Source organism: Pezoporus occidentalis, unplaced genomic scaffold (genome assembly GCF_034315485.1).
Source record: "Pezoporus occidentalis ecotype Australia unplaced genomic scaffold, CSIRO_AGI_Poc_V1 ctg11, whole genome shotgun sequence".
NCBI classification, from domain to species: domain Eukaryota; kingdom Metazoa; phylum Chordata; class Aves; order Psittaciformes; family Psittacidae; genus Pezoporus; species Pezoporus occidentalis.
In genome coordinates this window covers 7274108-7297661 of record NW_026912886.1, presented here as the reverse complement: position 1 = coordinate 7297661, position 23554 = coordinate 7274108, and the positions used below count along the sequence as shown (strand labels likewise).

Below are 23554 nucleotides of genomic sequence, written 5' to 3'. Positions count from 1 at the left end.
CACCGGCCCCTCCATCGCGGCCCGCCCACGGCTCCGGCCCGCCCCGGCGGGCGGCGGGCAGAGCCGAGGCCCAGCGCCCCACCGAAGCGCGGCGCAGCCGGGGAGGCCCCTCTGGCGTCAGGGGGCGAGGCGGAGCCGCAGGGATCCGCTACAGGGCGAGAGGGATTGAGGGAAGCGGGCCGCGGTTGCTAGGGGCTGGTTGCTAGCAAGGAGAGGAAGCCGGCGGTGGTGCAGCGCGGATTGGGTTCCGTGTGCTCCGGGACGGGGGCGGGAGGGAGGCGGGCGGCTGCGGGTTCCGGGCGAAGCGGAGCCACATTGGGCAGCGCCGCGCGGGGTTGTGGGAGAAGGGGCTGTCTTCGGTGCCTCCTTCCTCCCCCCCCCGCCCGTCCTCCGGCCAAGATGTCTGACATGGAGGATGATTTCATGTGCGATGATGAGGAGGACTACGACTTGGTAGGGCGCGGGGAGGCGCGGCGGCTTAGCGGCGCGGACAGGAGTCTCGCGGGAGCGTGGCGGCTCCGGGCCGGGGGTAACGCGGCGCGTCCGCCGCTCGCCGCAGCCCCGCCGGGTGCTGCCCCGTGCAGGAGCACTGACAGGATGAAGCTTCCCTCCCGGGGAGGAGAGGGGGTGGCAGCCGGCAGCGGCTGTGAGGGACGGGTGCTGCTTTCGTAGCGCGCCCCGCAGGGCGCCCTGCCACCTCTAGCAGAGAAAAGGCCAACTTTGGCCCAGGACAGCTAGCTAGGCCCCGGGAGAGCCTGGGCTCCCGGCTGTCCTCCGCAGGAGTCAGGGGAAGGGAAAGCACCGACCCCCTGCCTCCCTCTCTCCTCCTGCTTCTGGCCCGAAGTGTCGGGCACGAACTGGAGTCACGAAGTTGTCTGTCCTCCTCCCCGCCCGTGGCTGCGGCGGGGCCTTGGGGGTAGATGTCATTCGTGTGCTTGCCTAAGCGTCCAACTGCGGGGAAAGTGGGGGGAAGAGAAAGGAGAGTGAGGGGAAATGGCCACACAGCCGGTTTCTGATGCAACATGCCAAGGGTGCACTCGGTTTTAACTTTTTGTCTTTATAGTCTTAGCAAGCTGCTCGCCCCACCCGCCTTCTTTTGTTAATTGCAGTGTTTTGGGGGTTTCATGTTGTACGGGGTTACATTTTTCACAACAGATTTTGCTCTGAGGTTTTACAGTTAAAAGAAAAACCCGCTGCTTGCCGTTAGCAACAGACCAATTTTTCAGGGGGAATTTGGGAATGTAATAGGATTGCTTTGATGTAGTGAGTATCCTTTAAATTATTAAACCCCAAATTTTTTTTCAATTAGTAAAACCATCTTGGGGTATGTTGGTAAATGAAGTAGGTGTCATCTTTGAAACAAAAAATGTTTTCTCTGCTTTCTGATTAGTTGTAATTCTGTTGCCATTATCTTATATTGGAGCTTGAGGTTTGGTTGGTTGGGTTTTGGGTTGTTTTGGTTTTTTAACAGAGGCATGTTTAAAAACCTGTCTGGTTGAGCTTTGAATGATATTTCATTCATTCCAGCTAAACCTGCATGTACAGTACTGCAATTTCACTGAAAAATCCTGGACACTTGCTTCTGGAAGATTTGCTTTCTACCAGATCACTTAATAACCACTGTTACTTAAGGATTCAGTTAAAAGACTTGTCTGGGTTTTTTTTGACATCATTTCCAAGCCATTCTTGTTAAGAGCGGCCCAGAAGGGCTAGATGACATTGATGACATTGGCTATAGAATAAAAGCTCTGGTTTTGAGTTTCTGAAATTCATGTAAGAGCGCTTGTTTGATGTGCATTATCAACTTTACCTTATGAGCTTCCTATGTTAGTATTACAAGAACTGTAAGTGTCCTACTTAAGTCCATGAATGAATTCACAAACTTTTAGAAACAAGGTTTCTGGAGGAAATACACTGAGACTATTAAAAATATGTTACTGATCCAGTTTGTTCCACAGTAAATTTCCATTCACTTTCATTAACACTGAAATCCATGTTGTGATTTAAGATACTGTGTTTATTTTTTCATGTTATACAATTGAATACAATACAAAAGAATACAAACAGCTGAATTCATGGTGAATATACACAGCATGAGAACTGAACATGTAGAGAAACCTTTGGAATTGCATTTTTCAGTCTTTAAATGCAGTTTTCTACATATGAATCTGAGTAAGGATGCAGCTCAGCTCACGGTCTGTAATGTTTTCCTCTAGAATAATTACTGGTCTAATGCTTTTTCCTGTGGATCTGTTTTCTGAAGAGCTTTCTTCCTCATTGGAAAGCCTTTCTGAAACTTCTTGCTTGTGGCAAATTTCAGCTCCTAAGTTACTTTTCCTGGATCGTTTTCATTGTTATAAATTACCACTAGCCCAGACCTTTCCAAAATGAAAAAAAATACTGCTTGTAATAGCAAGTGTGTCAATTTTTTCTTTTCGGTATGTAATTTCTTTGTAAAGCATCAAATAATGCTTACACAAGATATTTATATTTAATTTGTGTTTATAACTGATGGGGGGAAAAACCCCAAAATAACACAGAATTTAAGAATAAAAATATTCTAGCCAGACTAGTTTCAGCATTCTCGGACAAACCAGCCGTGATTGGATGTTGTTTCCAAATGTGCTTGAGACTGTAATAGCAGTGTACCACAAAATTGTTCTGGAAAATAGTTAGGGGCCCTGAAGACAAGGCCCAATTTGTTCCTTTCATGCTGATACAAATCTAGTTAAATTAAGGAATGGCTATAAGGGGATCTGTGGTTCTCAAGTTCAGTGTCAAAGGCTGCTGCAGAAGGGTCTGAATCAACAACAACAACAAAAAAGTACAAACCAAAGTACTCTAGGTGAGTACAGAATTGAAAATAAAGGAGCACATGTGAGTGTTAGTGAATATTTCTTTTGGATTGGAGGAGAGGGAATAATTATAGAAATAATGAAAGGAAAATATAGCTATTTATTAAAAATACAGCATGGCAAAACAAGATTCAGGTCTCTCAGGGTAGCTACTGGCATAAAAATAGTAATGAAGACTCCCCAAAAAGTTTTCATTTTGTCAGCTGTTGCTGGAAGGTGATTATAGCAGTTCCTCTTTAAACATGCTCTTGAACCTGCTGATTATGTAGAACCAGTCAGTTAAATATCCTTAAGTATGCAAATGTTTTACACGTGAACCAAAATGTGCACAGATATTCTGAAGCCCCAGCTCTTTCCCAGTTTCATCATAGATTTTTGTATAATTAATCACTACACTGTTAAACAGCTGAAGACTACCCACTTTATAGATGAGATACAGTAGGGCCATGAGGATGCTTAGAGGGCTGGAACACCTCCCATATGAAACTTAAATGGGAGATTTAGATTAGATACAGGGAATAAATTCTTTATTGTGAGGGTGCTGAGGCACTGGCAAAGGTTGCCCAGAGAAGCTGTGGCTGCCCCATCCCTGGAAGTGTTCAAGATCAGGCTGGATGGGACTTTGAGCAACCTGCTCTAGTGGAAGGTGTCTCTGCCCATGGCAGAGGGGATTGGAACTGAATGAGCTTAAGGTCCTTTCCAGCCCAAACCATTCTGTGATTCTGTTCTATGATCAGGGTTGACTGTTTCTGTTTATTTTTTTTATTGGGCTAAAAGTCAAGGGTTTTGCATGTAAATGACCTCAGCCACTGCTATAGAAGTTGGTAAGATCTGGGTATGAGGAAAAAAATCCATTTATATTTGTGGGTGGATGAACCTAGATTCACAATTTGCTGGTAATGCACAGTGACAGCCTTGATTATAATATGGATTATTCCACTTTATGCTTCAATGACCAGAGTAATGTTTACTGGTCATTATGAAAACCACTGAATTTTAATTTCTAGTTTGGTGCCGTTAGGTGCCTTGTATGTGCCTTGTTTCCATCCAGGTTCTTTTTACTAGCTTCTGCTCAAGGGTGGAGAAGGAGAAAGGGAAGGACCATTGTAAATTTCACTTTTGTTTTCAGTCTCAAACAAAAAGCTATGTTTAGAATTGACTTTGAGACTAAACTCGGCCTTTCTCCAGAAATTGATTCTTCCAGGCACAATGACAACACATTGACAGTTGTTGTAATACATCTACTTGATTCTTTTTTTTTCCTTGTTTTAAATAAATGAGGATTTGTCTGTGGTGCTCTTAATGAGACATTTTATTGTGTTCCGGAGGATAGACAAATTTGTTTGCTGAGCAGCGTCTTTTTATGTTACAGAGTTGTATTATTTAAGTCACTTCAGTAGAAAAGCTGTATGCAATTCCAGCAAAGAGCTAGCAGTCTGCACCCCAGTGAGACGGCTACAGGTTCATGGAGACAGCTCAAATATGGGAGCCTGCCTTCAGATTACTGAGGATTTCCTTTTTTAGGCTGTATTAATATTAACAAATAGCAGTTGTTACTTAAAAAGTGTTACTTTTTATTTCAAGCTCTCAGAGTGGTAGCTTAGTAAATGTGAATCGGTTCACTCTTTCTTTCCAACAAGGAGAAATACAGTCCATTTCAAAAGGAATTTCTGTATGTTACCAATCTTGATAAGCAGTCTCATCAATAGAAAGTGAGATTTTCCTACATTATATGGATGCATTTAATAGGTAGAACTGAAGTTTCATGCAGATATGGTCACCTTTTCCCAACTCTTTGTTTTAGTGTTGCCATCATTTAAAAAAAACCGTATACATATATATGTATATTGCAAACAATTCCAAGTCGAGCAGATCCACTTTACCCTCTTCTGTTTCTTTGTTAGGTTTAATTACACTGGTATGTGATTAAAAAATAAATAAGTGAGCTTAGGGAGGACAGGATATCTTGTTCTGTGAATTAATTACTGCTTCATATTTTTATAGATTCAGTGTGTGTCCTGATATTTTATTTTGTGCATTCTCTTCAGACTCATTTTTAAACATGGCATTAATGTATTTGGGGCTTATTTTGCTCATTACAATAACATCTAAGAAGTAAGCATTGAGGCAAAAAGCATGAGAATAATTAGTAAATTCTTTGCATCTGAATATTGACAAGCATCAGTAAGTTCTGGTTTTTGTTGGTTTGTTTTTTTTTTGAGAGAGAGTTATTTAGCTCTGTGTTCAGAACAGAGTTCCCCAGATCTGATATACAGTTGGGTGTTAAACAGGAGTAAATTAATCTAAGGTATGCTAAAACCTGGACTTGTAGAAAACGATGCACACAGCAAACAATATGTGTGATAGAGGTAGAACGAAAAGGCACTTCTTTGCAGTACTCCTCACATGTCATAATACCAGAGGTTTTATTTCTGCAGCTTTCTGTCTCATTTATGTGCCTCTTCCAACTTCTATTTAAAAGAAATAAAAGGCAGAGAGCAATGGCCTTCCACGGGACTGTACTGCAGATTGCTGGCTTCACAGACTGATTCCTGGTGTCAGCCCTGGTGTGAGCCAGCAGTCACTACATCACTTGTAGTGTTAGTAGGAGCAGAGACCTGGAAATTGGAAAAGAAAACCTGGATACCCAGTGCATGGTTGAGTGTTTGCAGACTTTTTACACAAATCAGACTCTTGTTTTTATTCTCAGGGTTTGCCTCTGTTCTTTTCCTCCTTGCTCTTTTGCATTCCAGTCTGATTGCTTTTTTTTGTATTCATGTGCCTGAATACCAGTGGCAAATGCACATAGAAACTTACTTGCTTTTTGTGTGAGTGCCTGGGGCCAATGGTCCAGGAAGAGCAAATGCAAGTTGTACTTGCTGCTGGGATGGTGTTTGGTTGGTTACTTTGGCAGCCAGTGCGTATGAGCTATGTGAAAATAGTGCATGTTTATTGTAGGTGAAATGTTCAAGAAATTTATCTGGCAAGCTAGTATATTAATATATTGAGGAGTTACTGTCTTCTTTTGTTATTGTTGGCCTCATTTGGGCATTTTTGTGTTTTTAAAAGCAAACAAAGAGCCCCCTCTCCCCCAGCCCACATCACTAGTGCTTTTGCAAAATACCAGGTCTTTGCTCCAAATCCTAGAGTTAGCAGAGCTCCTAAATGCCATGGTTATGAAACAAACTTAGCTGAAGTAAAATAAAATTTGTACCAGACTTATTCTCAGAAACAATTGCACTTCAACAAAAAAGAATGGTGTGAATCAGCCCCAGTGGTTGAAATTTGGTAAAACTACCAGCAATTGAAAATGGACAGTAATAAGTATTGTTAACAATGGCCTTGAAGGATAAATTTATACAGAAATAGAACCCTTTCTATTGTGTCTTTTGTCTGAAAGTTGTCCTCTCTCTAGCTACTTTTCCTTTCTTTGGAAAAAGGTTTGCAGAATAGGAGTTTGGTTTCTATAGAGTAAAGCAGAAGTTCAGACCACCCCTCCACTTTCCATATAGAGGTTAGAGGAAGGCAAGAGAGGGGACACGAAAGTTAGTACAAGGGTAGTTTTCACAAAATGGTTTTATCTTGGTTTCGTACATGTTTAATTTTAGAGTGGCACATTAACCTGATCATCTGCCAGAGTGCCACATATCTACTGTTACATGTCACTGATACAGTGTTAACGGTCTCCAAGTTCATGTACCTTATTCTGCCATACTTCAAGAGCACAATATAATCTCAAGACCACATTGACTAAGACTCCTGCTACAGAAAACCACAGCTGGTTTTCTTACCCTCCCTGGTTGCCCGCTCCATTGCTCACCAGCCTTAGGACTTTGGGTAAGCGTTGGCAGGCCTCTTTTCTCAGCCCCAGCAGGATCCACCATCCTGAAGGACTCGTACAGCATAAAATGTTGAATTGCTGCAGTGAAGGGGAAAGAGGATGCTAGGACTAGAGGGTCAGGAAGTACTGGATGCCTTTAACCTGCCTTTGCTAGTGGAGGATCTGCAAATGGATCCGTGCCATAAAAAGGATGACTAAAGCTGACTGGGGCGAGTTGTCTTCTGCGCATGTTCATTTTAGAAGCTGAGGCTTAATGTCTCAAAGCTGTTTACTAGTTGAAATGAATTTTGTGAAAACATAATCCATAGTATAATAAAGACTTAAATTGGTTCCTTGGTACTGATTTATCTCTTATTAACATTATTTGAAAGAGCTGTGTTCCAGGCAGAGTAAGCTACATCAGAGGTTCTGTCTCCATTGCAGTTTAGCTACTATGGTAGTTTTTCTTCCTTCAAAAATTATGTGGTAGGATTGGATTGTTTATGACTGACTGCATTTAGAACACTCAGATTTTCAGTGGCGCAGTGTTTAAATAATGTTTAACCTGTCTTTTAACTACATATTTAAAAAGCTGTATCAGGGCTTTCTAATGTAATGAGTAATGATAAAAAAAAACGCACTTGTTTGTTTTGATCCTCTCAGGAAGGGAGATCTAAATGAGTTTCAAAGATCAGTTCTATGTACTCAGACTTCTGTTGTTTTCATTTGAACTGGTAGTGTTGATGTCCATTTAAAAATATCACCACCATCTTATTAAAGAAAGTTCTTAGGCCTTTTGCTTTTTTTATGTCAGCTGGAGCTAAATTATATCACACAGGTGCTTTTATACATTAATAATTAAGGGTGCTCTTCACTATGCAGAATATTAGGTCTAGATGGTACAGTAGAGATGCTTAGACTTATGTAGAAATCCTTTTTGTAAACCTGATATTCTGCCTAATTTCTGTGCACTTTTACTGCATTGTTTGATGCAAGAAAGTTTCTCACCTAAAAGGGTTGAGCCAGGGAAGTTGTTCAGGAAGGAAGCATGAGTGTTAAACGGGGTGCAGAAAGGTCAGGTGTTTGGTATCTGAATTTATTGTTAAAAGAACTTTCCTGTTTTCAGTAGTGGGAAGGAGATGCATCTTTTTCTTAGTTTGAACTTTGAGGATACAGCTTCACACTTTTCCTTTCCTCCTTTGGAACTAGATAATCTTAAGGTCCTTTCCAACCCTAACTATTCTATGATTCTGTGAATTATCTCACATCTGTATCATACTGCACTAAGCCATCTCTGCATCAAAAGAAGATGGAGTGCTGGTCCTTCTGAATCAATCAGCATTAGCATCGTTAGCACTGGTGCTTAAATTAAGATGCAGTATCTACTACATAGCAGGTTTGGAGTTTTTTTAATTGTTTAAAGATTCACAGCATCATCTCCTATTTAGTTCGTAGTTGATTTTTTTTTTCACAGCCATTAAGTCTAAACATGTCTTTTAAAGTAAGCACCTTGCATTACATTTTCTGGAAGTAGGAAAGCCCTGTCTCCCTTAGAGTCATGAGTCTGTATCAACATTCTAAATTAGATGTAAGGCAAATAGGCATCAAGTGGTGGAAAAATACAGCTGTGGGAACATAGAACACTACCTTTGATGCATTTTGAAGGGTGTCCATTAGAAAATCAAGGTATCTAGACTTAACACTAGTATGTATTAATACTATTATAAAAATAGCTTTATGGGATATTTAAGTACCATTGAGAAAAATTATCTGAGAAAAGGCTTCCAGAATCACTGCCAGAGCTAAGATGAAAATCCAGATGTTTCTGGCTTTAGACTAACAGAGCACATTGCTTCCTAAAAGGAATTAATTTAGTTTGCTCTCCTTTTATCTTTACAAATAGATACTTAAGCCAAAAATACTCCCTGTTGCTCAAGTTCAGTATAAACAAGACATCAGCTGATTACATGTATCTTAAATGCTGTGTTGTTTAAGCTTTGGCAGCCTGGATTTTCTTCAGGTGCCTGGTGTGCTTACAGCTGTTAACATCATGTGCATGTTTTTGTAGCAGCTCCATCAGTGTTGGATCAATAGGGTAAAGAATTACTGAAACCAGCCTAACCAGAATTAAAGTCTGCCCAATGGAATAAGACACTTGCTTCCTGTTTTGTTTGCAATTTTCAATACCAAGCTTTGTAGTTCTCTGGGAATTTAGAAGACTGGTTTGCAGGATTCACACTAGGCTTGAAAGTCCATTTCATTATCACTAAATACTGATATGTCATCTGAGTATAAATACATACATACATGAGCAACTTCCCTGCCTGTAACAAATAGAAATATTATCAGGTTGAAGGATAAATATTTCAAGGACCACTTTTAATAAAATTTGAGCCAACTGTAAGCTCCCATAGTTCGTTTTTCCATTGGAAATTAAAAAAATAATTAAACTTATGAAAGATTTGCTTACACTGTAGGGAAGAGAGAGCTATTTTAAATTTAAAAGAGCTTTTTTGCCTCATCTCCTTTTCATTCCTTCTCATTGTTTTGAAGGAGTCCATTAATACTAGAAATACGTGAATGAATAAAAATAAATGAAGTGCATGGTGAAGGAGGACAGTAAAAGAAATTCAAACTTAAAGAAGGGCACCTGACTATGCAGTTTAAATTGTTAAAAGGGAAGGTTACTCTGACAACAGTAACTTTTGAGATTTAAGAGATTCTGTTAAAACAGTTTGTCTCCTGATAGCTAAGCAATCTGTTCAGAAAATGCAGAGGTATGAAATGGTTTTGAATCGTGTAAACCTCAAATGAAATTATTATTTGAGCTTAGCTAGTGTTTTGTCATTCAGACATGCAACACTGTCCTTCAGCAAAAGAAGTTAAATTATTTAGGGTTTTTTTCATCAGAAAAAGCCTCTGAGTACTTTCTTTTTTTAATGAAGTAATAATTGGTAGAAGTAAATTATTCCATTTGTTTGGCACTGGGGTACATGATGGGTAATTATTTGATTAAATTATTGTGCCTATGCCCTACCCCACCCTCTTTGGCACTATCTGTAGCATTTTCTCAATCATCTCCTGCTTCTCAGCACAGAAGCAGCTGCTGTTATCATCATTATTCTTTTTCTTCTTTTTAAATTTCCTTAGACAAGTATGAATTGTTACAGCATAAAAAGGCAGATTAGAGAGAGATTCATGGCAGCATTTTATATCCTCTGTAGCTGAATCATTACTTGTGTGACAGCTCAGCCAGAGTCTTTTCTGTGGATAGCAAAGGTCATATAACTGAGTGCCTTTCAGAAGACTGGTGGCCAGCATGTTCGCATCCACATACTGAAATCATGTATGCTATTAGGCATCTGTCCTTAAAATCCAAAATTGGCAGAATTTTAGTAATACAACATGTACTTGTCATAACAGTGAAGTTATAGAGCTATGAGTTTGTCAGTCCAGAAAGAAATCTGTTGACAGGTAAGTGTTGGTGGATGATGAGGCTGCCCTAGTAATAGGAGAGAGGCGAAACCATCATAAGAGTCCATACCTGTTAACATGCTCTAAACTGGAAGATTTCTGTTAATATACAAGCATTTTGAGGAATATACCTTACTATATTTTTTTACAGAATATTAAATGGTCTGAACTTTTTCTTGTTAATTTTTTTTTTCTTTTTTTTTTCTTTAAAATGTAGGAATATTCTGAGGACAGCAATTCGGAGCCAAATGTGGATCTGGAAAATCAATACTACAATTCCAAAGCTTTGAAGGAAGATGATCCCAAAGCAGCATTAAGCAGTTTTCAGAAGGTTTTCTTTCTTTATATTCTCTTTCTTATAACAATTCACATTTTAGAAATATTTGTTATCATTTGGGTTATTTTCTGCAATTTTAGCTTACTATGTGCTCAGTTTACCACTTGACAATTTAGACTCCTGGCTGACTGCCTTTCAGGATCATTCTTAGGGAGCATAAATAGGACATGGAATAGTCCTATTTTATCAAAGAACTGAGTTTTTAGTCTTCAAGATTTACTAAGTTAAATAAACAGTCCTAAGTGTGTTTTCATGTGTCAGCTATAGAAGGCCAGATACATTTATTTTTTAAAATGACATGGTGTTTCCCCCAGTGTCTTATGTATTATATTTAGTTTGCTGTCTAATTCCAAAGCTTTAAATGTATAGACACTAAGTGACACAGAGTTTTCTTTCCTTCACGTCAGTTTGAAGTTTTTAATGTTTGCACACTGTCACCAGAAAGCAGTATGTTATATGTAACTTCTTAAAGCAAAAAATAGATCTTTGCATCTCTTGGCTTATTCATGGTGTCTAACAATATTATATACATGACTTAAACAAAAACTTGCTAAAATTTTTACTTACAAGACATTCCCTTAATTATGTTACTTTAAAGCCCAGGTGCCTTTCTGATAGGTGAAGAAAATAGAGAAACCCAGAAGTGTAAATTTGTGATTAATTTAGTCAGGGGGGTGGGTTGAGTCAGTGTTGCAGGGGATGTTACAACTTTCTTGTGTATGTGCATTTATGGAGTGGCATTTAAGTTTAATGTTTGCTGTTAGACTTGTTTTTGTTGCTGTTGCCTATAAATAACAATTGACTCTCCCTGTATGAGCCAGCTTGTGAAAACTAATAAGGTACATGCCTCTCAGTAGCTTTCTCAATATCAGGGAAGAGTAAAATTGAAAAGCAGGGCAGAGTGAAACATTACTTTGAAAGGAACAAAGCGAGGGGGAAAAGGCATGTATGCGACATGTGCATTTTAAACAAGCTGCAAATCAATTTAGGTTTGAATAAAGCTTTTATAAATATTATTTAAAAAATTCTTCTGTTTCAGGTTTTGGAGCTTGAAGGTGAAAAAGGAGAATGGGGATTCAAAGCTCTGAAACAGATGATTAAAATAAACTTTAAATTGGTAAGAATTACAGTTATCACTTGAGAGTAAATGGCATAAATATGTATTTGACCCAGAGATCTTATATAGTTACTATAATTTATGGCTGTGACAACTGAATCTGCTAGAACCTGTATTCTGCATCTGTTAATGGCTACTACAGACAGGTAGTGCTTAAACCAGGACAGAACACAAAATGGATGCAAAATAGCTGCTGTAGTTCTTGCTCTCCTGAGATATCATACCACTGAAACCAGTAATGTTTCTATATATGTGTACTTCACCAGAACGAATCAGTGAAAAATTTATATGCTACGTATGCAACCATTCCAAACAGTTGTATAGCCAATTCTGCATTCTTCATTGAGATAAATGCCTATTCTATGCAGTCTTCCTGAGGTTATTTGTCATTCTGCTTATGAATAAAGTGGTGATGTAAAAGCTCCTAATAGCAACCATTGCTGCATAGTCTTTTCTGTTATGCTTTTTTTTTGTATGTTTATTTGCAAGATATAATTCTGGTTTTAATCATTAAAACAAAAACTGTGAAATAGTTTTGTTTTTCTTTTAGACTAACTTTCCTGAAATGATGAACAGATATAAACAGCTATTGACCTACATACGGAGTGCAGTTACAAGGAATTACTCTGAAAAATCCATCAATTCTATTCTTGATTATATCTCTACTTCCAAGCAGGTTAGATCATCAGTTCTTTCTTCTTCATGGTTTTCCATTTTGTTTTTTTAACTATGGACTTTTTTGTGTATGGTGCTCTGTTGGTTTGGAGTTTTTTGATCTTAACAGGGAATATTTGTGGTATTAATTTGCTGTCCTGTGTTAAAATAGATTTCCCCCTTTTATGGATTCTGTCAACACAAGTAACTTCGTCATAAATTTGAGGTTTTTTGGCAAAATTTACCTGGTATCTTTATGCTAATAAGTAAAGTAAATGCTAGTGGTTTCTTGTGGGGTTTTCTGCTTTGTTTTTTTTAGCATGTTTTTTAGGCATCTACACATGCAAGTGCCTTCTGAAATATGATTTGTAATTAAACAATAGCTTTTCTGGGGTGTTTTTGTTTGGTTTGGGGGTGTTTTGTTTTTGTTGTGTGGGGTTTTTGTTGTTGTTTTGTTTTGTTTCTTTTGAGGGGAGGAGGGAACCTTAGAAGAATGTTGCAATGAATTGTTGGTGTTAAATACTGCCTGTCTTTGGGTGTACTGTGCAAGCTAGGTACATGTTCATAGATATACAGCCCAGCTCCTTCTCTTTTGTGGTGGTGTAGAAGCCTTATGGAGAGTAGAAACCTCCCCTAACTGACTGTGTGAAGTAGCACCTGCATACGGAGGACCCACCGGTCTTTAGTGATGACTCCTCTGTCATTATCACATTCCTTCCTGTCCTGCCACTGTTAGGAAATGAAAGTTTAATAGTTGAAAGGTTGACTCTTAAGGTCTAAAGGATTGTCTTAGACTATACCTTGTTGGCAGAGGTCAGTGTATTTGGTTTAAATGCAGTTGGAGTCAGACCTGGAGGGCCAGTCCGAAAATCCGAACCTGATGTATAGGCACAGATCTGTTGTCCCCCACAGAACAATAGCCATAAACAATACTAATGCATTTTCTGTAGAATCTTTGTTAAAGGTCACACTCAGTAACTTGATTTCCATTTTGGGGGTTTTATGCAAAGAAATGATTGATGTGTTCAAAAGCTTTCTTTGATGCAGCATTGGTAGTGTAGAAAGGAGAAAGCATTTTTTTCCTTTGACCATTTCTCTCTTTGTAAATTGTATTTTCTTTTTGATATGGAAATTATTTTTGTTTTTCTCCTTTTAAGTAGGAGCAATGCTGCCAGTGTTAGTCTTCTGTTACACAACATAAGAATGTTATCGCTTGGTTATATAAGATGGGCTTGTATAAGTTGGCTTTCATTTTCACTAGGATGATAGATGGTTAAAGTCTTAAAATGTGAATACTTTATTGATAGCTATTTCATATGAGAGAAGCTAATGCACTTAGTTTTGTTACTTTAGAAGGTCTTTACAATTTAAAAGCAGACAGTAAGATGCAGGTACCTTTCTTATTTTGAAGTTCAAGCATGCATTTTTAGTTTGTTCAGATTAACTTCATTAACAGGTACAAATTTGCTGTTTACAATTATAGAATTCTGATTTTTTATGTCAGATGGATTTGCTTCAGGAATTCTATGAAACAACACTTGAAGCTCTGAAAGATGCTAAGAATGATAGATTGTGGTTTAAGACAAACACAAAGGTAAAATGTACAACTTACCCTTCTTCGCTTTTGTTTGTGACACCTTCAGCTGACTCTTATTTATAAATTATAATTGTGAAATCTTAGTAGACCTTAGTACTTCAGCTTTTTTTTGGTTGTTTTTTTTTTCTCATTACAGCTTGGCAAATTATATTTAGAACGAGAAGAATATGGAAAGTTACAAAAGATTTTGCGTCAGCTGCATCAGTCATGCCAGGTACGCTTATATTCCAAATCACTGCAGCTTAGTAAACAGCATTGTTGTTTGTAGGGGTATTTTATTTGTTTTGTTTGTTAGGGTTTTTTTTACATCTGTTGTTGGCCTTTGAGGCACCGTTGCTGGGCCTTAGTAGAGAGGGAAGAAATAATGTGCTTGCTTTATTTTATCTGTTTGATAACATGAACAAGAAAAGGATGTGTTTTATGCCTTGCCTAAAGATGATTTTTTAAAGATAGTCACAATTGCTGATTAAGTTTCTTTTTAGTCAGCTGCAGGGATGAGAAGGACATAATGAATAATTATGAATAATCTGTAATGCACAGACACTTATTTTAAAATATACTGCAGATTCCAAGTGAGCTTTACTAAAAACTGAAAGTACAGTTGTCCCTTTTCCATTTGGAAGGGGGGTGGAAATTTGCCATGCTGCCTGCTGTGCCTGTTTGTGTCCCCTTTTCTTCTTCCAGCATGAAAAATGGGTTGCAAATATCTGGGAAATGGTTCTGTTATAGGCAGCAGGAGAGTTGTATGTATTTTTATATATATATACATATATGTATGTGTGTCAGTCATTGCATTTATATGCTGAGAGTGTGGTTTAAGGAAAACAGAAAATAAAGGGCAAAGTTCTGAGGAAAAGATTTACTTAAATAAAAATAATGACTTTTTTAATAAGAGTCTTCAAAACTGGGCCTGTGATAAGTTCTTTGAGCATTATGCTTTGTGTTAACTGCTATATCAAAACTTTTTAAGCTTTAGAAATATCCTTATTTCTATAGGAAATTACTGAGAGTGTTTGGTACTAGTATAAAACTGAAATCACTGTTCTCTTAAAATTTCACAGTATTTATTACTTAATCTATCCTAGACTGATGATGGGGAAGATGATCTAAAAAAAGGTACTCAACTACTGGAAATCTATGCTTTGGAAATTCAAATGTATACAGCACAGAAAAATAACAAAAAACTTAAAGCACTATATGAACAGTCATTGCACATCAAGTCAGCCATTCCTCATCCACTGATCATGGGAGTTATCAGAGGCAAGTTAATCTTGAGTTTTTCATTAACTTCTGTTGCATAGATGGGTTTTATGAAAATTGGATAATTAATGTTCCTTCCAGTTCCAGCTGTAAAGACAGGCGATGCTGTAGGTCGAGATGCAGACAAACTACAAATGCATTGGCTACAGTCTTATTCAATGTTTGCCTCTTGTGGGACTTCAGCTCTGCTGTTCTTGGTGCTTAAGTAACAGATGCACAGGTCAGAAGGGCAGGACAGTGGCTACATACAGTGTAGGAGAGAAGCAATAGAACAAGAAGACTTGAACTTAAATGTTTAACACCACAGCAGGCAATAAAGGATACATGCAAAGGCATTTGCAAAGGATAAAAAAAGGCTAGACAGGACTGCTAGCAGAAGGGACAGCTATTTCTGCAGTCCCCTTTCATAAATTTGTGCTTGGTGTCTCACCTCAGTGAAATTAATCAGAAACTGAAGGGCTTTAAGATGTTCTTGAAAATATTATTTATTAACCATAATGATGAATGATTGTGGAAACATGCCATTCGACTTGAAAAAAACTCTCCAGAATACTGTGCCTTTCCCCTTCCCCTGGTGCAGGCACTTGCATAGGTAATTGGGCAGCAGTGGGTACTTCAGAAATAAAAGGAGACAGATAATTTCTCATTTTTAATGTGTGGTTTTGCTCAACAGATAGGAAGAGTTCCATAAATACAGGAAGTCTGTTACCTCTGAAATGGAGATAAATTCCATTTTGGTTTTTCTAGTATTTTAGCATAAGGTTAAACTAATTATTGGCTGTAAGGATTCGTGTTCTTTCAGATTTATGGTGTGGGTTGGGTTTTGTTTTTTCTTCTGTGGAATGGGTTTATTCAAATGGCAGTGCTGCATGTGAAGGCCCTCATGCTTTTCTTTTTTCCCTAGCAATTTCAGAGAATGAAAAGACTCCTGAAAATATTTCAGTAATCTATTTAGAAATAGCATTGAACTTCTGAGTACAATTATTGTAGTCAGCAGCAAGCACACAGTGTTCCTTGCTCTTAATCTGTTTTTTCTTTTCAGAATGTGGAGGCAAAATGCACTTAAGAGAAGGAGAGTTTGAAAAGGCACACACTGATTTTTTTGAAGCGTTCAAGAATTATGATGAATCAGGGAGCCCCAGAAGAACCACTTGCTTAAAATACTTGGTCTTAGCAAACATGCTCATGAAATCTGGAATAAATCCATTTGACTCTCAGGAGGTATTTCTTAAATTTTTCATCCCCCCCCCAGTGGAGAGAGAAATTATTCAAAAGACAAAAAATATTTAAAATGTAAACATGCATATTGTGCTTTCTGTTCTCCTTAGGCGAAACCATACAAAAATGATCCAGAAATTCTAGCAATGACAAATTTAGTAAGGTAAGATTTTAATTTATCTGGAGAACAAAAAATAGTGTCCAAACCAGAAATGGAGCATTTGGCTTTTCTCTACGCAGCTGCCATAGTTATTTCATAAATATTGGACAAATATTTGTACACTGTTTGTTTTTCTTAAGAAACTTATTTACTGTGACATGCCAGTGAATATATGTACTGTACCAGGTAGGGATACAGAAATGTGCTGTTATCTTCTACTATGCTGCATTTCTTATGCAGTGACAAAAACCTCATTTCTCCCTTAAAAAAATTGTCCCACCTTGCATGGCAACTGTTCTTTGCGTTTGGCTGGTTATAGATGAGAAATTGAGATAAGATTGACTTCTCATACCCAAGCCAACAGACTTAACTGGATGCATGGGCATGATTACTACAGGAGTTTCATAATCTAGGAATATGAAGTTGAACTGTCAGGTCATCTCCTCTGTCTTTCAAACGTGGAATTCAAAAGAAGCCTTCATTACCTCTTTGATGCAGCAGTGATGTGAGAACCTTTAGTATATTAAGATCACTAGGTAAAGTAAATTGAACTGAGTCAGGTTTTGTATACTGTGTGTTGAAGCCAACCGGTTCCATCCACCCATCCTGCCTTTGCTTTATCAGTAAAAACAACGAACAAGTAAAAACAACATGTAGGAAAACTTTTCCCACCTTTTCATTACATAAGAAATAATGTCTGCTCACACTTTGAAATACACCGTTGATCTCGTGTTGGAACAACCCTTACTCTGATACTGCTGTGGTGTACTACTGTATGCATACAAATTGTTTCTGAAAGTGAGACTGTTCATCCATTATTGACATAATCATGAATAAATTATCTAGCAGCATATTACAAGACTGTTTCCAATAGCTGCACTTTAGACATGTCTTTCCTACTTCACTGTCATAGTTCCATGTGAATTTGAGGCAGAAGGAACTCCAGATGGCCTTACCCAATCTGATTTTCTTCATATTCCTTGTTTATGTCTTTTATCTTGACATTTGAGTGTAACTTCTTTAAAATTAATAATGCAATTAAAGCAGTGTAGATAAGAAATACACAGAAGATAAAATGAATTCCAAAGATTACAATTATATTTTTAATTCTTCCTATATTCTACTTTGGGAACTTGAATGTTTTATGTATGTTAAAAAGAGACTTGAGGAATAAGCAATGAAATATACTTGACTGAATTTCCTTTTAATTATGGAGGAAAATTTACTGGTTTCATGTCCATTCCACTCATATAATTCTTTATAAACTCATCGAGTTCCACATTAAATTTAACAGGCCTTTTTCTTGCCCGTTTTACTGATAGTAAAGGATGATTTTTATTTTTTTTTAACCAGCTTAAAAACCAATTTAAAAACATACAGAGACTAGGAAGGAAAAATAATGTTGTTCTTAAAACATTTATTTTAATATTAAACAGAAGTTGAAAGCGTGCATTGGACACTGTGTCTTCCAGGTTAAACATTGATAGCCTGTAGCTTAGTATAACTAAATTACTGTGTAAGGTTAGTTAGTAGGTAGTTCCTATTATAGCTTATCGTTCTTGTAAGCAAAGATGATAGATTTGAATTGTAAAACCAATATATTTGAAGAAAAAGGTCTTGTTTCAGTGGTTACGCTTTTACCCTAATGCTCTTAACTAATGCTGTGGTGCCACTACTGAACAACAGGTGTCTGAACCCACCTCCTTTTCGTAATCTGCTCTCAGATAACAAGATTGACTAGTTTAATGATATATAAACTAAAAATTAGCTGTAAATAAAAACCTAAAAAGTAATATTACACCAGAATTACTGATGGTTGATCCTAGCAGTCAGGATTTCTTCCATTTTCTCATATTTTTAGAAATCAGCTTAAAATGGACATTCTGCAAACAGCAACAACCCTCTAGACTCCTTTTAGCTCACATTTGTTATATAAAGTATAGCTTCATGAAGCCAAAATTCAAGTAGTGATACTTTTCAAAATTGGCTATTTTTAGGGCCTAGGCTTATTTAAAGAATAACTTTTTAAACTACAGAGGTTTTGAAACTAGTGTGCACTTGTGGAATAACCAAATGCTCGTACTGAACTCTTGTAAATACTGCTCAAATGGAAATGGGAGACAGGGCATTTCTGTTGCACCTCATGTTGAAATAGCTTTTCCTTATAAAGGTTCTAAATAAAATTATTTGCCACCAACACTTCCTACAAGGGGTTTTTTAGAAGCATAGAGCACACTCTTAGGAGTCTGTTTAGCTTTTAAAAATAATAATTCAGTCTCTTGGGTTTCGTGCAGTGCCTATCAGAATAATGACATCACGGAATTTGAGAAGATTCTGAAAACAAATCACAGCAACATCATGGACGATCCCTTCATAAGGGAGCACATTGAAGGTATTTTTGCAGGCTATTTTAATCCTTTTTGTTTTCGTTACTTGGTAGAATAAGAATTCTTTGTAATTACTTGTGGATGGTTCCTTTACTGTTTCCAAGTTCTTTAGAAGTTGATCAAGGCCAACATGCATTCAGGCATGTAGAATGACCATGAAGAATTGCAGGAATGAATGGGAAAATTCTAGCAAGAGTGGATATTCTAAGATAGTATCTACGGTGCTGTTATGCACTAAATATTTTGCGTAGTGGCTTTTTTTTTCCATTGAAACGATGAAAGAAGGGCAGGCCTTACTTGTAAAGGTGGTTTGTGCCAGTCTCAACAGTTAGATGTTCAATAGTTCATAAGGTTATTTTTCTTCTTCAGATTAAAGACAAATTATGTAAACAGTGTAATGAAGGTTGTATTAATAAATGTGTAGTAATAAAATAGGTAACAAGACACATAATTCTAATATAGAAAACAGTGTTTGGATTTCTAGTACTTAAAATACAAGAGGAACACACTATAATGCTCTTTCATTCCATTAACATAAGAAAATACAGTTACCCCTGCATTTACCATGTATCTGATAATTTAAGTCTCTTCACTTGAATGTAGTGTCCAGTTTCTCAGATAACTACTGTTTTCATCAAGAATAGGGCTTACTGTGGCATAGCAAGGTCATTTACCTGGATATTTACAAGAAATAAAAGAGCAGAGACCTGGTTTTCTTACACTGCTTGTTTGTAAAAGAGAACATGGCAAACAGCAGGGGAAACTAAATATAACCCCTCTACTGCTGCTATGTGTCGACTACTGGTAAGCTTCAAAGTCTTGCAGGGAGATTCTGTAAGATTAGAGAGACGGATGCTTAAGGAAGAAAGTGTAACAGAACTGGAAAGCAAGTGATGGAGGACAGTTGAATCAAATGTTTGAAGAAAATTTGAGTTTCCCCCCTCACGTGCCTAGTGATTTCTCATTGTTTTCACTCTGTAATGATACAGAATGTACATTCACGGTTATAATGTTTACATACTTTGCCTCATTATTTTTCTCTCCTTAGTTTTGTTGAGATACATGAGCTGGACTTCAGTGTTATTTTTCATTATATAAACAGTGCTTGTATAACTAGTTAGGTAAAAATAGATCTAGCTCTTTTTCTGTTAATTTACAATTGTAATTTATGCTTTCATTTTATCTAAATTTAACAATGTAGAAATTTCTAAAACAATGGCTGTACTATCTTATCAAAGCAAAATCAGGCACTTCATGGAGACTCTTATACTTCAATTCCACCTCAAAATTATACCATTATGCCCTGATCTTTTAACTTAAAATCTGACTTTTCCCCATGAAGTTATGTGCACGCAGACGTTAAGTTCCAGAGCCTTAAGAGTACCTCTTTTCACTTCTGGACAAGACAAGCTTTCCAGCCATCAATTAGAGGGGCAGATATATTGTGCAATAATCTGTATGATTTATCCAGTTTGAATAATACAAACTTTTATTAGGGAATATGTTGCTCAGTGTTTAAACAGTTTTCAACTCTGCCTGTCCATCTTCAGAATCACATGTTGCTTGGATCCCTGGAAAAAAAGGATCCCTTTACTTTGTTATCCTTCCCCTCCTCAATGAATTACTACCTTAAAAGATCATGGTATTTAGGATATCTTTCTATATGGATCTGTATCGCATCTTTATTTCAGTACTGTTGTTTTTACGGTATTTATTTTCTCTTACAGAGCTTTTACGAAACATCAGAACACAAGTGCTTATAAAATTAATTAAGCCTTACACAAGAATACATATTCCTTTTATTTCTAAGGTATGTGTCAGTGGAGCCTTTCATTTGCTTAAGTAAATGATTAATTATGAATAAAAGCTCTTAAGTAAATACAGTGCTTCCAGAAATAGAACATCTAAAATATAAACCATGAAGTAATACTGAAGCACTGCTGGCAGCTTTGCAGTGCGAATATGTAAATTGCAAGTGTCATCCCAATGTTTTTTATAATAGGTACTATGATACATTTCTAAAATACTCAATTACCATGTTGTACTTGGTATAGAAAAGCAGTTTTCCAAAGAGAACTATAAAAAGTGAAATTTGTGTAACTCAAAATGTAATTATGAATGTAAATGTTGTGAACATAAAAATCCAAATTTTAATTCCTTTTGTTCAAAAGATATCATCAGATGTCTGTGTTGTATGAATTATGGAACTGTGGTAATAGAACAAACCAACTATTATACTAGAATCTCTGATTTCATTCCCTAATCTGGAAAGAACAAAATCAAAACCCAGTGACAATAGATGACTATTTCCATCTCCTGTGAGTCCGTGATTTTTCTTGCAAAAATTCACAGCATTCCACAATATGTCATGAAGTATTAGAGATGCCTGGGTTTTATGCTTAAATTCTCTTTAGAACTCTGTATGCCTTTTTTTAAGATAACCTAAGATTTGTAGAACCTGCCTGAGCTAGAAGATGCAATTAGCCCCTTAAATGGTTTTGAGTGCAAACCAGTTATTTTCTGAAAATCATTTCTTTTTATTTCCTGGGTTTTGGTGGAGGGATTTTGGTTTTGGGGTTTTTATTTCTTGTGTGTGTGTGAGGTTTGGAGGGGAGGTGGTGTGGTGATGGTGGTGGTTTTTTGTTTCTTTGTTTTCCAGTAAGTCAGCAAAGGAACTCATTTCTGGAGCTTGCAAGAGTTTTGCTTTAGGCTTTTCAGCCTTTTCTGAGAAGTTACTGATCTCTTCTTGGTCATTGGCTTTGTATATTTTGGGTGGAGTTCCTTTGCTTAATAGTTTATTACTTAATTGACTCTTTCGAACACAAAGAAACAAATTAAATCCTGTATATAAAAATAAAGACTGGAAGGATTTAATGTTGCAAAACCAAGTAGCAGCATAATGAGTTTTCTTTTTCTTTTAGGAGTTAAACATAGATGTAGCTGATGTGGAAAGCTTGCTTGTGCAGTGCATATTGGATAAGTATGTACTTTATTCTTGATCACTGATATTTGATTACTTTAAAATAATCAAAGCATATGCTAAGCAACAAAACAGTATTTTTGTGTCGTCGTGACAATAGTAGTTGATTCTAGAACCAAAAGATAATGATGCTGACTTTGGATTTGCTTGGCTTATAACCAGTAAAGCGTATTTGTAAGGCATGAGCCAAGAAAATTAAACGGAGAGATTGAGCAGTGTGTCCGTACTTTAATTTTGATTTACGTAATCGTTTACTTGAATATTATGAAATTACAAAAAATATTATTCTTAGTAATTACTGCTTATACCCATGTATGTTTGAGTATGTTTTCAGGTTGACAGATTAGCAGTGTGCTCTGTTTGACTTTAAAAGCTTCATTACAATTTGTAAAGTCTTTTTTTGGAGGATAACTTGTTATAGCTACTAGGAAAATATAATCCATATGTGGGTTTAATTTCTTTTTACATAAATCACTATTTTCCACGATTTCTTGACTTTCAAGGACTGTTTACCTTGTATTGCTTCAGACTCTTATGTGGGTTGTAGCTTGGCAGATGAAATATGCATTGCCCAATGAATTAGTTAATTTGATTTCCAGTCATGATGACAACTAAACAGGCAGGACTACCCAAGTCAATATATTATAGAAGTGTTGGATTTTGAAATGGACTTTTATGTCTGTCTTGCGTAAGATGACCTCTTATTTTACTTCTGATTTATTGCTAGCTCCTATTTCCATGTGCATTAGAGATTTATTTTATTTACTTACTTACTTCCAGCACTATACATGGCCGAATTGATCAAGTCAACCAGCTCCTAGAACTGGATCATCAGAAGAGAGGTGGTGCACGGTATACTGCGTTAGATAAATGGACCAACCAACTAAATTCTCTCAACCAGGCTGTAGTCAGCAAGCTGGCTTAACAGAAAACAAGCTTTCACAAACGTACTTAAGGCAACAGTGCAGTGATGTAAACCTTAAAAGAACTGGGAATGGCAAAACTACTGTCGGTTGGTGTGCCCTGAAATTATTGGAGTTATGGCAGAAGTGCTTTTTTGATCAGCTGGTTTGTGTTTTGCTGCTGCATTTATCCCAAGAAAAAAACAGCTTTAATCTCCAGAAGAAAACCAAAATGCCACGGGATTTATGCTGTATTGACATCTTGCCCTAAACATACAACATCGTAGTAATTTGTCAAAGGGGCAATTAATGACCAGAGAGAAGATTTTTGTCATGATTTTAAATACACTGACACATTACCGTTGGTTAATTTTAAACATGTTTTACCTACAGAAATTCTCTCACAGAAATAACCTGCAATAACTTGAAATGCATACCCTTTGGAACACTTCCTTTTCTCATGTATAAATTGAAATGTTTGCTGCATTTTGCAAAATGTCAATTCTCCAAAAATGTGTCCGTATATTTCTGTACCTGCAGTGTAGTAAAGGTTTAGAAGAAACCCCATAATTATAGTGGCATACTGTCACTTAGGTTTCAAGCAGCAAAATAAACAGTGCAGTTCAGAAATTGTACAGTTTGTTTCTTGATGTGCTTTCGCTATACTTTTTACTTTTGTTATTTTTAAAAGAAAATAGGTATTACTTCATCTTCACCCCACTTACAAAGGACAATATGGAGATTTTTAAGCCTAAACCTTGGTATGTGTGCTGTTGATTGTTATTTTTTTTTT

The 23554-nt window shown here is 37.1% G+C and overlaps 1 protein-coding gene across 2 annotated transcripts; it reads left to right on the top strand.

Annotated features, from left to right (window-relative positions):
* Nucleotides 1-244: 244 nt before the first annotated feature.
* Nucleotides 245-23396, top strand: COPS2 (COP9 signalosome subunit 2). 2 transcript variants are annotated; one of them, XM_062629126.1, is made up of 13 exons: nucleotides 245-453; nucleotides 10367-10480; nucleotides 11526-11603; nucleotides 12154-12279; nucleotides 13741-13851; nucleotides 13991-14068; nucleotides 14940-15114; nucleotides 16157-16335; nucleotides 16443-16495; nucleotides 18787-18884; nucleotides 20607-20689; nucleotides 21801-21859; nucleotides 22640-23396. In XM_062629126.1, the coding sequence occupies exons 1-13, from the start codon at nucleotides 400-402 to the stop codon at nucleotides 22782-22784; spliced, it is 1353 nt and encodes a 450-aa protein (XP_062485110.1). In that variant the 5' UTR covers nucleotides 245-399; the 3' UTR covers nucleotides 22785-23396. The 2 variants fall into 2 exon arrangements, with proteins under 2 accessions (XP_062485110.1, XP_062485119.1); XM_062629135.1 differs by having other exon boundaries at nucleotides 250-453; nucleotides 13762-13851.
* The last annotated feature ends 158 nt before the right edge of the window (nucleotides 23397-23554 follow it).